The sequence below is a fragment of the Lissotriton vulgaris genome, chromosome 1_1, assembly GCF_964263255.1.
Source record: "Lissotriton vulgaris chromosome 1_1, aLisVul1.2, whole genome shotgun sequence".
Taxonomy (NCBI): Eukaryota; Metazoa; Chordata; class Amphibia; order Caudata; family Salamandridae; genus Lissotriton; species Lissotriton vulgaris.
This window is the reverse complement of record NC_141685.1, coordinates 1359707117-1359723761: the sequence shown is the minus strand read 5'-3', so window position 1 is coordinate 1359723761 and position 16645 is coordinate 1359707117. Positions and strand designations below refer to the sequence as shown.

Sequence of the window (16645 nt, the reverse complement as noted above, 5' to 3'; positions counted from 1 at the left end):
CCACAGCCAGTGGCCTTCCACACTACATAGAAGTCTGCGGTCTGTTATTTCTCCTAACCTAGTACCCGTTGTCTTCTAGTGTTTCCACTCAAAATGGTAAAAGTTGGCATTGTCCATTCAGCATCCTGGGCATGTGGCAGGCACTCCAGCATATATTTGACAGATGTGTTTCGGGGATACGTAGGTTTGATAGGGATACATTACATGGGTCTATTTATGGTTCCTTGCTACCTTTTGCCTGTATTCAAGCACATTTTTCCATTTTGGGTCTTGTTCTGTTCCTGAAAACATTTTCTTCCCACCCTTTCCTAATCTTAGTTGGAGTCGACCTAGACTGTTGTGATAATCCTCTGTACAGTAATGCGATCATCCTTCTTCCTGAACCATGCATCAATACCAGTTCCATGAAGTTTGACGTCTGGGTTCTCCCCTCTCCAATTTCCATGTTCGCTGAGATACTCGAATAAGTGCACTTTGTGCAATGTATTGATCGGGTCTATTTCAAAGGTTTCCCTTATACTGTAGAAGGAGCGGAGTCTTCCACCTTCATAGAGGTCCCCTACTTAGCTGCATCCCTCTCGTGTCCACGGCATCTTATTTCTACGTTTGACTAAATCTCTAAAACGTGAATCTCAGGGGCATAGATGGGCCCTGCGTATATTAATTTGACTCATTTTTACCAGCAGTATCTGTCTTCACCAAATTTGGAACTACGAATGGACGTCCAGTACCCACCAATATTGCTTTATATAGTGTTGTATTATTGAGCTCTCATTACACATCCTCCTTTTCTGCCTGCCCCTTGATGATTCTGAACAACTTTGTGGGCCATTGCTTCCTGGCTGCCAAGCTAGTATTGCTCATAGTTGGGAACCCCACAAGCCCACTCCCACTGATGGGCAGTTGCCACTTGCCCAAAGCCATTTTCACAAATTTGCCCTTTATGAGATCTGAGAGCAATGGCTGTAGGTGCGAGAAGTACTTGTTCTTATTCACCACAGGCAGAGCTGAAAAAAAATACAAGACTTTAGGCAGGAGGATCATTTTGGATATTGCAGTCCTGCCCAAAGTGGACAACAGAAGGCCACACAAGAACAGGATTTTCACGTTGCCACAATTATTTTACCCTCCTTTCCTGCCGCTAGCTGTTCATTCTCACGGTCTTTCTGTGCTCTAGGTATTTAAGTCTACCATTCTCAGGGTAACTATGGCACATCGTTTTCCAAAGCAGGCCGTATTGGGAACAAATAAGATTTCTCGCAGTTTGTTTGTAGCCCGATATCGCTTCAAAGTCTGTCCGGGCCTATTTGATCACCGGCAGGCCAAAGTTCACGTCTCTCAAATATGATAATGCATCATTCATGTGCAGTTGAACATGGCTCCTCTTCTTCAGGATAATGTCCCATGTTTTGCTCTAGGACCTGAAATCACTCACCAGCTGGTCCATAGAAATTATGAACAGCGGGGGCGACAGCGGGCATCCCGTCTAGTTTCCCTACTATCACTTATCTCTGAGAGAGTATATGTCCAGTGCTCTCGCTCACTGCGGTACTGGAATATGGGTCTACCCACCTATGTGTTTCAGTACATCAAGGGGGCAGAATGGGGAAATCTCACATGAGGGATGTCTATTGATCTAACAGGGGAACTTCACGAAAATTTTAGTCCAGAACGCCCGAGCCTCTGCCTGAAAGGGTAAAGTGTACATCAACAACATGTAATTGAAGATATTGGGTCATGTACGTGGATCTCAAATAGTTCTCTCCAGGAGTCGGTCCCTTTGGCTCATTCTTCCCAAGGATACAAAATAGGTCACTGCAGGCTCCGTTTGGGTGAATACTGAAGTTTTGATTACTATCACAACCAGGTGAGGGATAGGACAGAAGCCAGATCAACCCATTTTTGCGGTGTCTTTACTCATCACTTGCATCCTCTGCCTTGTGGACAATTTTATAGGGCTATTACCTGGAACATTTGATGGCCCATGGGGCCACCAAAATTGTACTACTGCTCCCCCTGTCTGTTATCTTGCTGCTTGTCTGTTTGGGTAGTGTGGAGCATAAGTAAGCACTACTGTTAATAACCTGGTTGAGCCACTTACTAGAGGAATGTCTCTATAATACTATTACCAAGTTCGATTCATCCCCCTCAAGGGGTCCCCACAGAACCGGAATACATTACACCTGATTGAGTCCTTCAGTATGCTCCACCTGATCTTCAAGATCACCGTCAGTCAAGAGTGCATGATCAAAATGCAGTGAACCTTATAAAATCCCTCTAGAATCTTTGTGTGGGAAGGTACTATTTTTCCAGCCATCCCTCATTCAAATCAGTAGTCTTCCCCTTGTCCATTAAGCTTGCTTCCACCTTTCCTAATTTTTCCTCATACACCCTCATCTTATACCCCACTATATCAGTTTGTTATGGACCTTGCCTATTGATGCCATTAGAACATTCTCCCTCTTGGTCAGAATTGATAAATCCTCTGCCTCTTCAGTTGCACTGTTCAGTTGCTTTGCTGCAACACTGAAGAAATTATTTGACTCTTGGATTGCTTTGAGACTGTCGGGGCAGCCCCATTAGACTGGTTGGCCCCATTTTAGTTGGTCACCATTTTCCATTAGAATTCTATATTCTTCATGTATCGGCTGTCTGTTTTGTGGGGGCTCTCTGGAATCACTAGTATTGTTCTTAGAGTACCTGAGGTATCTGCAGCTGGCCTCAAGTTAGTTGTCTTGGATAGGGAAGGGCGCAGTGAAGAGGGGACACAACTCTACCACTAATCTGTTTCCCAAGCTCCTGCCCTGTCAGCTGAGTTGCTCTCTGTAGTGGTTGGTTTGGCTACACAGCTCTGTTGTTTGGCATCGCCCCCCACAAAGTGCAAAACCTGGTCCTCTGTGCTCGCACTTGCTGGAGATCGCATCAGTTCCAAATATGCGCTGCCATCATGGTTCCCAGAAACTGGTGAGGTGTGCATCTCTGTAGTTTCTTGGAGGCCTGGTCTCCTCCAAGGTGAGGGAGAAGATGGGTGTAACACACACATTAAGATAGGTCTTAGCTGATAAATCCTGGGCTTACATTTTTCGTTACAGGAGTCTTAGCTGGTTGACATCTTTTATGCATTTTCTAACTATTTATTACAGTTCGCAGGCAAACCCCTATTCTTATAGCAGTGTCCCCCAATTTATATCAAAGCCATCCGAGATGAGATTTTTTTTCATTTTAGCTCATTACATCTGCAGCTTCTGGAACATACAGGTTAGAACCGTTTTCCAAGACTGATACAGAATTTGGCCATTATAGTAATAATATATATATGTGATCAAGTCCCCTCGCGGGCTGAAACGCGCTATGGTCGACTTGCTGTTTGGGTTCCATTAAATGAATTTTTGCACCAGTTAAGGGTTCGTCTCGTCTTTGCAGGATTGCTTTATATATATCACCCTTACACATTGGATACTCTATGCTTTTGAATTGTTTCATTGTATTTCAAACATCATGTTTCAGAGAATAAATCTCTTGGTATGTACACTAGCTATTTATTTACAAATGTGCATGTCTACCTGTTCAGGTTGCTGTGTGTGTGCTTTCACGATCAATGTAAACATCTAAGATGACACTATTCTTCCATCATCAGTGTAAACATCAAAGAAGACAGTATCTCCAAGATCTGTGACTGGAAACATGTACCAAAGCGATGTACATGGGTTGTGTAATCAAGAAAAAGGAATATGGGAGGAGGGTAAAAAGGTCATGCATACAAGTGATTTCATGACAACAGAAATGTGGTTAGGTTGATTGAACAGATATGCCAGATGTGGAAGAGTGAAATAATGACCACAGATTTAAAGGGACATGCGAGTTAAATGCCACAATGTTGCGGAGATGAGCTCATCACTACAAAGGAGTGAGAGGAAGTGAGGTTACGACAACAAGGATATTGTGGCCTGAGATCAAAACCACAAGCAGGAACTCGTGGCTGCAGCGAAGTGGAGGGGGTGAGTTTATGGCTAGAGGAGTGTGCCCATAACCCAACAGACGTTTGAATGAGTGTGCTGAAGACCACATAGATGTGAAGGAATACGATCCTGACCACAAAAGTACAGTATGAGGGTTTGGTGTCTGAATTAGATGAGGTCTTAAAAACAGATGTGAGAAGAAAAGTGAAGCCATATCCACAGATGTAAGAGGCACACATGTAAACACCAAATCAGAGGTCTGGAGGAGTCCGTTAATGGCCACACAAATGTATTTGGGAGTGAGCCCATGGTGTTAGAGATGTGGGATAAGGGGTATGAGCTAGGAAAAAGAGAGAAAAGGACAGAGGGAGCATGGTAGCAGGAGAGCGGGCTTGTGACCACTTCTGTGACTGGAATAACTCCTACTTAGTACATACCAACAGGTCCGAGAGTGGAGAAGCGCCCCTAATCCGCAACCGTATCAAGAATAGCCTAATTCATGGGCAGTAAGGATCAAGTCCCAGAGGTCCTCCAAAGATTGATTACGGAAGTCCATTGCCATCTATTTCTGAAGTGGAGTTCCTCTTAAAAAAGAACGGAAGTCCATATGTCAGGCGAAGGGCTATGACTGGCATGTCCGGGTCACCTACTTTAGTGTTATCAGTGTTTATCCTTCATGAGCTTCGGCAAAAGTGCAAACGTATCTGTTCTCCGAGAGCATCCTATGAAAATCCCAACTAAAATCACTGTTATGTTCCCTTCAGCACTAGGGCACACCCTACTGATAATAACAGATTAGATCTCTCCAACTCACTATGAATGGAAAGAATTACAAGTTCCACTGCTTTGTATAGTAGAGCAGTAGAGTAGGAACCAGTGGCTTAAGAGAAATTTGGAAGAATATCCGAGTTCATGACAACATACGCGGGTTTTAGGGAACCCTTTTGCACAGGGATGTGAATCAGTGAGCGCATCACCACTGAGGTGGGGGGAGGGGCGGTTACCCCAGAGATAACTGGGCGCGGCGGAAGCTCCAAGTTTCACAGGTGCAAATTGTAGTGCGTTCAGGCAAAGACAAATATGAAGGAGCAAGTGAATGACCACTGATGAGGTTTGAATGGTAGTGAGCTTCTGGTCCTAGGGGTTTGAAGGGGGCTTGAATATGACCCCAGAAATGCGATTTAGTGATCTAATGACCTGAGACGTGAAGTAGAATGATAGCCTAGACCCAGGAAGATGACGTGAAGTACTGAACACAGATGATCGAAGGATTGCTGTCATGGTTAATGAAACGTAGTGGGGGTGGATCTCAAGCCCATTGACATTGAAATGCCCGTGCCATAGGGGTAAACACACACCGCTGTAACGCCCTATCTTTATACCAGCCATCATGTTATAACACAGAGATTGATGGAATATACTAATCTAATGTTTTGCAGCTTTCAGTCCCTCTTAATCTGAAACCACCCCAATGAAGGGCAAGAAAGATGGAGCAGAGAGGCAGCTCCTGAGTGAAGTGCCGTGCCTTAGGGCGCCTCCATTGATGCATACATTCTCTGATTGATTGTGGAGGGGTTGTGCTGTGGAGAGCAGCTCCGAGCCTATCTCCCCTGACTCCTGAACCTTATTACTTAAACCATTCATTTCCAGGAGCTGATGGAATGACCTCTGCATCGGTCGCAGGCACAGACCTCAATTTCAGCAGCCCTGGTCTGTGGCAGCTGTAAGATGAGGCATTGATGGCGCCTTTCACACCTCACTGCTCCAGAATTAAGGCTATCCATGGGCTTAGGAAACATCCTTTTTTTTCTTGGGGAACTGGAGGTGGAAGGAGGTAGACGTGAGAACAGGTGATAGCTGGACTTGCATACCACCTGTTTTGCTTCTGTGCCTCACTTCTGAGCACGGCATTTCGTGCCATACATCTTCCACAACAACAGAGATGGGTCTGGCTCTTTTGCCTTGTGGACATCATCTTGTTCCTCGAACTGATATGGATACACAACTGGGGACCGTCTGTGGCCTGGACAAAGTCTGCTAGTCTCATTGCCTATACCAGGGGTCTCCAACCTTTTCTGTAGTGAGAGCTAATTCTGCTCAAGGAAAGTCCTGCTGAGCTACTAGCATATTTTATCACTGTCAAATGCTGATGATATGTATTAACATTACAGTTTGACCACCCTAGGCACAATCATCAGTAGTAACCACACAAAAATTCCAGGTGAATTTATCAGAAGAATGCTACTAAAACGTTTATCAATATTAAATGCTTGTAATCAAGTAAAATCCAAATCATCCCATGCTGTGTGCCACAAAGGGTATTACCACAGCAGTAAGTCTCCCCAACTCAAATTCAGCTAACAACTTTAAATGTGTTTTAGAATTGCAATATTTTGTCTTCATTATCATATTAGTTTTTGAAAATATACTTATTTTTCTAACAAAATCCCTTTCCACTTTGAATAATCAAACTCAATTTTCCAGAAGAAAAACCTTTTCTAAAAAAGCATAATTGTTTCCTTTAAAAATCTAATCAGTTTTCATTGTTAGAAAATACACGGTCCCTAAACGTCAGCGTTTTGTTTTCATTGAATACCGCCATTTAAAAATGTCTCTCATAGATAAATTATGCTTCAAATACCCAGGTATTGGAATTACAGGCCATGCTTCCTCACCATAACACTAAGAATGCCTCTGTTATGCTAATAACACCCACCGGGGCTACCACTGTGCCACAGCTGGATGCCCAACATATATCAGTTATGGCCATCATTATGGGAGAAGCGGTTGCCACTCTGTCCGGAATGGCTAAAAGCAGGCCAGTCATGCTCTTAATATGTCAGTGATGGCAGCAAGTATGTAATTTCTAGATTTGTATTCTCAAAATAGTCAAGGACGAAAATATTATGGCTATGGCACAATTATACCATGAATGGGTACAATTGAGTCAGAGATTATACTCTTATGATGGAGACCAGCATACATATTTGGCAGTTCTTGACGCTAGGAGTAGCTTTAAGGATTCAACACTGTTTATGTGGGAAGGACACAATGTCACACAACCACACAAAAATGAATGTGATGCTTTTAATTTTCTCTGCCCTGGATGCATCCTCTCTTCCCTCAGCTCTTTGGTTGATCATGCTCCCAACTAACAAATGTTCACTCTAGTTCTTGCAGTCACACCCTTTGGTGGGACAGCCCTGGTTACTGCTGCCACTATTCTTTGATGGCATACACAGTGCGACTGATCGCGCAGGGCAGATAATATGCCCAATCTCCTTCTTCTAGAGATTTAAAGTGGATAAAGAAGGTTCATGTGGCAGACCCATAGGCCAACGCTGCAGCTTCCACAAGCTTCAACACCCTCTGCATACTCAGCAAGACCTTCAAATGGACCCACCCCCCGAATCCAGGAAGACCGTCACCCATGCACTCATCAACAGCAGGCTGGACTACGGGAACGCCCTGTATGATGAAATAAACTAATCTCTACTCCACAAACTTCAGACTGTCCAGAACATCGCAGCCAGACTCATCCTCAGCATTCCACGACAAGACCACATTACCCAGCATATATCAGACCTCCACTGTCTCCCCATCGAAAAAAGAGTGACCTTCAAGCTGCTCACACACAACTATAAATCCCTCCACAACACCCGACCCCAATACCTCAATGAAAGGATCTCCTTCTACACCCCCAAAAGAGACCTCTGCTCTGCTGACCAGGCCTTTACCAGAATCCCCTGCATTAACAGAACCAGACCAGGAGGCACACCCTTCTCCTATATCATGGCCAAGACCTTGAACGAACTCCCCCTCAGCATCAGATGAAGCCCCACACTGAAAGCATTCAGAAAGAACCTCAAGACCTGGCATTTCGAATGACCTGAGCTGCCCAAATCCTCCCACACACTCCCTAGCGCCTTGAGACTCTCACAGGTGAGTAGTGCGCTCTATGAATCCCTTCTTGATTGATTGGTCACCGCAGTGTGTGTTTGAGGGTTATCAACAGGCCCTGCCATTGGTTTGGCTGTCTGTAACTCTTAAGGGTATTGAAATGAGCAGTGCTGCCTTCTTTAAAATATACACAGAATCTCTGAGATTGGCTTGGTTTGGCTTCACCCCTGAGAGCTACTTTGAGGGTGCTGGTGAGCTACCAGTAGCTCCCGAGCTACTGGTTGGAGACCCCTGGCCTAGACCTTAGCAGGCCCTATTTTATGGAAAGTATGGCGGTGTCACTGACCCTTTTTTCTGCTCCAAGGCTAAAACTGAACCTATTCTCTTGCCACTCATCAAACCATTCAGAGATGCCCAGACTCATTTTCACGCCTGAGGGTGGTATTCATGTTGATTATATTTAATGTTGGCACCACATACATACTCTATTTTTGAGCACTAATAATTAAAAAAAAATTAAATATCCGGCCCACTGAAATTAATTTTTGGGACCATACAGTGTATTGAGATCCAGTCAACATTAGCCAGCTACTTTCTTTTTCTGAAATTCCAGAGAAGGAAGGGGATTTTATTTGTCCATAATCTTCACTAAAGTGGCACTTTTACTTTGGTAGGACATTGTTATAAAATGCTAAATGTCGAGAATTACCTTAGCAGGTGGACAAGCTGCCCTAAGACATTGAGGAGAGGTTTAGTTGGTATATATGTTGATAACGTCTGGGAAGAGTTCTATTTGACTGCTGTTGTAAGTCATCACGACGAGTTTTAGTTTGTAATTATTCTGTTGTAAATATCAAAAGTGAATTTGCTCTGGTAAACCTATAGCTGTGGGATATCCTTCTTTCTTTGACTTTTTTCCTCCATTGTCCTACAATTCCTGGCTGGTCAGACACCTAATATTGGCATCCCACCTTCGCCTTTCAGGGCTCTGTTATTTAAGGCTTTATATTCTTTTCTAGTCAGTGACCATATGCCCTAAGCCTATCTCTCCCTTTATGATGGTCTAGTGAGTCTTATATCACTGGGCCTGTGTGCATTATCCTTGAAACCAGTCCTAGGATGCTTGTTTACGGTCCAGGGAAGAACTGGCTTGGCAGTTCTGGATGTACTGTTCCCATGAGGAACAGGGTAAAGACTGATTTGCATATGGCTGGGTCTGACCGGGGGTGGGGAAGTGAGATAAAGAACGATGATGGTTTCAACCCAGATCTGGGACTGGGTGCGAGTGTCTGAAAAGTTTCAGCTCTCCGTCCATTGTCTACTTGTGCTTTGCACTATCCTGCTACCTGCCAATCTTTAGATGTAGCCTCAATCCAAAGTGCCGTGAGGTCATCAAAGAGTTGGATGGTAATGCTTTACAAAGCCGTAAAACAAAATGTTATTTTTCGATATACAAGTTGTTTTTGGTTAACATGCTCCTCTAAGATACAGAGAAGAGTTTTAGTTGGTCAATGTGCTGCTCTCCGATATCGGGAGACAGATTACCTGGGTTTCTAAATATGCAACACTAAGATGGTGAGATCTATTGCAGTTGGTAGAATATTGCTGAACCTGCTGAAAAATAATCTTTAGAATTTGTTTCAGTTGGTAGACTTATTATGAGCCATTGAGAGGAATTTTAGCTGGCAGACTTTTTATGGTAAAGCAGTCTAGTTTTAGTTCGTAACGTGCAGTGAGATGCTGATAAGCGCGGTTTTCTGGTAGACATGTTTTGTGTGTGTAATATTGAGAAGGGTTGTAATTATTACAGCTGCTCCGCTTATAAGAAGATGCGTTTGGAGGTAGTCCTGTTATTTTGAAAGATATTGAGAAGGTTTGTGGTGGGAAGATCTGTTACTTTGTAAAGATGATGGAAAGAGCATTCCTTGATTGACTAGTACCTCTTGCAAGATGTTGCAATTAGATTTTATTTGGGAAAACAGTTTTTTCCGAAAGATTTTGAGGAGGATTGTGGTTGGTACCCTTGTAGGTTCCGTGTTGGGTTGTGAAGGAGTTGTTGGCATTGTGTTGTACGACATTGGGAAAGGGCCAGGATAGTAGATCTGATCCTCATGTAGGCTATGGCTGTCCTTGAATGACTCTTTGGTAAAAAGTTATTAATTCTCTTTTTTGATGGATCTGTTGCATTGGTACGATGTTGATCGAGAATGACATGATTCAAACACCTGATTAATCTGTAAGATGTTGGAGTTGGTATGAGTTGGAGGACATGTTATTTCAGCTAAGAGCACGTGCAACATCTTTCTCTAACAAAATGACAGCTATTCTGGAAGACAATGAGATGGGTTGTAGTTGACAGACCTGTTGCTTCTATAAGATGTAAAGATTGGTTGTGTTTAATACACTTGTTCTTTTAAGATGTAGAGGAGAGCTGTTTGCACCTGGTGTATTGTAAAAGGAGGATTATATTGCAAACAAGAAAAGCTATTGTTTCTGTAATATGTAAGACTGCTTGTGTTTGACATATTTACTGCTACTGGAAGATTTTGAGATGCGTAGTGGATGGCAGACCGTCTACCTCTGGAAGGGGTTGCTAATTTTGGAAGAAGTTGATAATTGTTCCTTAAAATACAGCTTTTGTTTAACATGCACATAGGTAAAACATTAAGAATTCATGGATATTGATTTCAGGACCTACTATCTTTTAATGCTGAATTATTTTCCTTTTGTACAGAAAAGTGTTTTTCACAGACTATGGGCAGATACCCAAAGTGGAAAGGTGTGACATGGACGGTCAAAATAGGACCAAGCTGGTCGACAGCAAGATAGTCTTCCCTCATGGAATCACACTTGATTTGGTGAGCCGCCTGGTCTACTGGGCTGATGCTTATCTTGACTACATCGAAGTGGTGGACTACGAAGGCAAGAACAGGCACACCATCATCCAAGGACTAATGGTAAGTTACATCATTTGGATTTTGCATTTTCGTTCCCATTTTATGTTCTTATTTTGGTGTCCGTGGAACTCAGTGGTCATGCAATTCAAACACGGTACTGAAGAGTTGTGAAGGCATTGGAGAGGAAAAGTAGTTTTCCTTAGTATTTTTTGTAAACTCTTTATTAAGTTCTCCAATATTGAGTTCAAAATTAACTTGAAGTGGTAATCTCAGGTTTACAGTATCACCTCACGCAGTATAATGCACAGTATATTTTATACTTTAGTTACGAGGTATAACTTGCAGGCACATCATCTGTGGCAAACCATGCTAATAGTGCCCCTTGAGTGTCTCACCTCCAGGTCTCCATCTTTCCCTACGCAATGCCCCCAAACTCCTTCCATGGGCCACACACACCTTGTTAAACTTCTTGGGGCCCCTTCAAGCTTTATGTACTGCTTCTGATGCACATGTGCACCATATTTCTGGACCATTCCTTTATAGACAGAAGTGTTGCACATTCCCACAATTTAACTATATCTCTCTTTATTTTCCTTTGCGTTTTTAGTTCGCGTTGGCATATTTTTGTGAGCAGCATTGGGAGTTGGTAGGGGAGCATGTGTGCAGCTTGTCTGGATTTTTTGTTTTCTTTTTGGATTTTAGTTTGTGCACAAATATAGGTGGCTGTAGGTAGTTATTTTCCTCCATTAATATTGACAAAAGCTGGTTGTGTCCTCTTGACAGATTGAACACTTGTACAGCTTGACTGTCTTTGAGAACTACTTGTATGCCACCAACTCTGACAATGCCAATGGACAGCCCAAGACCAGCGTGATCCGAGTGAACCGCTTCAACAGCACTGACTACCAGGTAGTGATCAGAGTGGACAAAGGTGGAGCTCTGCACATTTACCACCAACGTCGCCAGCCAACTGGTAAGTTGTAAGACGAGTTTTAATCCTAGGCTCCTCTACAGCAGCGCAATTTAATATTTATGTCTTTACCTAATCCTTAGCTTGGTGCCCCTGAGCATAGCCCTTTTGCTTCTTAAGAAGAACCCACCTTTGACTCTTTGCATTGCACTGGTGTGTAATTTCCTACTGTGTTCCTCTCCAATATTGTCAAACTGATGAATCATCCGTAAAACGTAATCCCCTTTCTCCATCAGGGTACATGTATTAAAACGCACAAACTAAGAATGTCTCAGCCGTTGTGTGGGATATTTTTGAGATCTTCTCATAAAATTAATGAAGAAAAATTAAGTAAAACTTAAATTAGAAGTTAACTTTACTTCTCCATCTTGGGTTCTCTATTGAAATTCATAAGCTCTGAATAACTCGTCCTTTAGGATCCTTCCAAGATCTTACACATAGATCAGTATTTATGAAAATGCCATGATGGAGATAGTGTTAGTAGAACTTTTTTTTCTTCCTCAAGGTATTTTATTTACTATTCACCTGCACTGAATATCTCCACCTATGTCTGGGATGTCACAACCCCAGTCTATTATTGCAGATGTTTGGTGTCTATGAATTATTTGAAAGTACTAATGATATTTAAGTATGAAGAATGGGTAAATTTTCTTGTCCCCACTTAATCAGAAGGCTTCATGATCTCTGCTGCTGCCAACAATTAAAAATGTTGTCCAGTTTCGCTCCACTGCATTCCTCAAGCTAGGCATTAGAAGGGTTCTCCACTATTAACTTGAACAGTGATATTGAGAATGCAATAGTTTGATCACTTTGCCAATGTGTACATTTTTTTTCCTACTTGCTCCCGAACAAGAGACTCTTATTTTCATTTGCCTGCGGTATCAAGGTGTGTAAACCACACCTGCAATCTTTAGACCTGGACTTTCACTCCCAGGGATACTTTTGAGATCCTGCAGTGGAGCAGCTAAAGAAATATGTGCACCTGTCGTGCAGCACAATGTGCGGTCACACCTTCGCTATCTGTTCTCAGGCTTTGATGCTGCATACTGTAAACACAGGGAAATAGATAGTGTACCTGCTCATGCAGGTTACAGAAACCTATTGTTCGGCGGTAGGCCTATGGTAGGATTGCAGAGTGAAATCTGTTGCTATTAGAGGCCTCACTTCTCTTATTACTCTGGACTGAAATCCAGTTCTCTATTTATGTCTACATTATTTCCAAAAATCTGTAACTTTTGATGTTGGAGATAATCAATACTTGTGCTTATTATTCCATTGATTATAATTATTCACCCAATTACTACCAGGCAATGGCCGAGTGGCATGAATGAAGGGAATGCTGAGAGGGGCTCACCTCTCCGTGGCCTTACTGCAAAAACATTATATGCCAGCTTTTATGCCTTTATAAAAGCATAAGAAAACCACTTGCTACCGAAATGACTAAAGAAGAACTTGGTGCAGTGTTCTTAACTCAACACCAGAATGCATGAGCGTGCATAGCATGTGAATATATGGCAGAACAAGTTTCAACCTAATTGATTCTATTGCTACACCTGTGGTTTGACCCACCAGAAGAAGGCGTTAAAATGCAAATTTCCCTAGCCCTGATGATGGTAGGTGCCAGTTTTGTTCAGTGCACAGTAGCAGGGATTATTCATGAAACTATTGTATTCCGACTCCTGCAGCATTCAGAAGTTTCATTAATAAACAACATTCTCACAATAGCCAGCAAGAAGTTGTGAAAGTGAAAACTACAAATCCCAGAGCAGCTTGCTCTAAACCTCTGCCAATCATGATCCAGCACTCCCTAGAACAGTTACAGCTTCCTTTGAGTGGTCCTCTTCTCTCAATGAGATCAGAAAAGATCACCCCATGTCTCTTTAATAGTCCTGTTTGGAATCAGAGCCTATAACAAAATACGTAGAGTTACAGATAAGGTCCTGAAAAGACTAGATTATACAAATAAAGCATAGCAAAACTTTATACAAAACAATACAATACAACACAAATACACCAAGAGAGAAGGTAGATTCGACTGAATAATCGACCGCATTCAATTGTCCTCCATGCTGCCTTCAAGCATAAAAGCCACCACACCTGGAGCCACATGGGCACCAAAACAGGACATATCATTCCTGCTTCAAACATGTTCCAGTGGACCCTCTTCACAGTTTTTGGAGATACCACTTCAAATGCCTTCCTGGTTGAAATCAAGTGCCTATTAACACCCACAGGGCTGACTTTAGTCATCTTTTCTTTTTGCGCCTTAAGACCGTCAACATTACAAAGTTTAGGTGTCTTAGGAAAAGAACAGGGGACGTTACAGGCCATTCTATTAGATTTAGTCCTCGTGATAAAGATCATCCTCTCTTGTTGGAACATTCTGCCGGACAAATTTAGAACTGTCCCATCATACATCAGTGTTCGTGAGACTAAGCAAAGTAACATCAGAAGCTTAAGCTCCTTCCTTGGAAAGAATTGATTCGAAGCCCGTGACATGAAAATATCAAGGACCAAAGTCATGTCTCATAAAAAGGACTACCTGTATTCTGGATGCCTGGAATGACTAATTCCTCACGGCAGTTTGCAGACTAAGGGATGTTTCCGTGCAGCGGCCGATCCCAGAGCCAAGTGCCTCACTGAGATGTTGGGACATGCAGCTCTGGCTGAATGATCAGACAAGCCCTGCTCCACAAACTGAGAATACAATTCACAATGTAGGCATTTTCTGCCCCCATGTGACTCAAATCCAATTGGACCATGTTCGCCATGTCGAACGGTTAATTTTGATAGTACTGTTGACTCATGCTCTGTGGACGAAAATCTCTGCTTGTTTTGAATAGCCTGGGACAAACCAATATCCTCCTAAATCCTCCACGCCCTGAGGCAGGGAACCTTTCTGTGTCAAGATGGTGCGATTGCCCCCCAACGGTTCATTTGAATGTTCAGATAGTTAGGAACTATGATCAGAGATTCTTGCGATCACTAAAGAGGCATCCGGAGTATCATCTCTGCCAACTGCCTCATGCTTTGGATGGATGTCCTTGTGGTCATGGGGAATTATTGTGCAAATATTCAGCAAACCTACTAAAACATCATATTTCCTCAGAACAAAATATAAATGAACACGTGGGTCCCTGAAGCAAGATTTGAAGAAGAGACTGGGTAGCTTTGATCTAGGAGCGTGAAGTAGGTTAAAACAAAAAAAAGTGGTGCATATGACATGGCAGAAGGCCAAACAGGCTAGCGATGGTGGAGGAAGGAAGTGAATTACAGGAGGCAGAAACTCCACTCTGCAACATATACAAAGGAGGAGACCCACTGTAATCTCCAAAACCCACAGGAAAAAAATGAGACCCTGTTTTAGTTCACAACAATTTTTTTTTCAAACAAAAGTATATTTTGGATCCCCTCTGGGCTGCGAATCTGTCCTGACAATTCATGGTACCCTGCATTCAATTACGTCTTGTATTGAGGGGGGAGTACTGCAATAGTTCCTTAGATGGAGATGTAGGGCTGCTGGAATGAATACAAATTGCTGACATAAAATCATTCAATCAATCAATCAGTGACACTTATAAAGCGCGCTACATACCCGTGGGGTCTCAAGGCGCTGGGGGGGGGGGGGAGCCGCTACTGCTCGAACAGCCAGGTCTTCAGCTTCTTCCTGAAGGAGAGGTGGTCTTGGGTCAGGCGCAGGTCGGTCGGGAGGGAGTTCCAGGTCTTGGCGGCCAGGTGGGAGAAGGACCTTCCTCCTGTAGTCGCTCTTCGGATGCGGGGGACGGCGGCGAGGGCGTGGTTGGCTGATCGGAGGTGGCGTTTGGGAGCGTAGAAGTTGACTCGGCTGTTGAGGTAGCTCGGGCCTTGGTCGTGTAGGGCTTTGTGTGCGTGGGTGAGGAGGCGGAAGGTGATTCTTTTGTTGACGGGGAGCCAGTGAAGGTCTCGCAGATGTCCGGAGATGTGGCTGGTTCGTGGGATGTCGAGGATGAGTCTGGCTGAGGCGTTCTGGATCCGCTGGAGTCTCTTCTGGAGCTTGGCGGTGGTCCCGGCGTAGAGGGCGTTGCCGTAGTCCAGTCGGCTGGTGACGAGGGCCTGGGTGACGGTCTTCCTGGTCTCGGTGGGGATCCACCAGAAGATCTTCCGTAGCATGCGTAGGATGTTGAAGCATGCCGAGGAGACGTTGTTGACTTGCCTGGTCATGGAGAGGGAGGAGTCCAGGATGAAGCCCAGGTTGCGTGCATGGTCTGTCGGTTTGGGTGCGGTGCCCAGGGCGGGAGGCCACCAGGAGTCGTCCCAGGCGGAGGGAGAGGAGCCCAGGATGAGGACCTCCGTCTTGTCCGAGTTCAGTTTCAGGCGGCTGGTCGTCATCCACTCGGCTACCTCTTTCATCCCTTTGTGCAGGTTGGCTCTGGCGGCGGCGGGGTCGTTGGTCAGGGAGAGGATCAGCTGGGTGTCGTCGGCGTAGGAGATTATGCTGAGGTTGTGTTTGCGTACGATGGCCGCGAGGGGGCTCATGTAGACGTTGAAGAGGGTGGGGCTCAGAGATGATCCTTGGGGGACGCCGCAGATGACTTCGGTGGCCTCTGACTTGTACGGTGGTAGGCGGACTCTCTGTGTTCTCCCGTCGAGGAAGGAGGTGATCCACTCCAGCGCCTTGTCCTGGATTCCGACGTTGCTGAGGCGCCGTACTAGGGTGCGGTGGCAGACCGTGTCGAATGCCGCGGAGAGGTCTAGGAGGATGAGGGCCGCTGTTTCTCCATTGTCCATCAGGGCTCGGATGTCGTCTGTGGCGGCGATGAGGGCGGTCTCGGTGCTGTGGTTGGCTCGGAAGCCGGACTGTGAGGGGTCGAGGGATCCGTTCGTCTCGAGGGGGGAGTACTGCAATAGTTCCTTAGATGGAGATGTAGGGCTGCTGGAAT

At 44.3% G+C, this 16645-nt stretch overlaps 1 protein-coding gene across 2 annotated transcripts in view; it reads left to right on the top strand.

Annotated features, from left to right (window-relative positions):
• LRP1 (LDL receptor related protein 1) overlaps positions 1 to 16645 on the top strand; it is a 1437817-nt gene that overhangs the window by 245117 nt on the left and 1176055 nt on the right. For both annotated transcript variants that reach the window (XM_086966724.1, XM_086966716.1), the window contains exons 8-9: positions 10594 to 10816; positions 11540 to 11729. In XM_086966724.1, coding sequence (XP_086822850.1) covers positions 10594 to 10816; positions 11540 to 11729 — 413 coding nt within the window. The remainder of the gene's footprint in view (positions 1 to 10593; positions 10817 to 11539; positions 11730 to 16645) is intronic.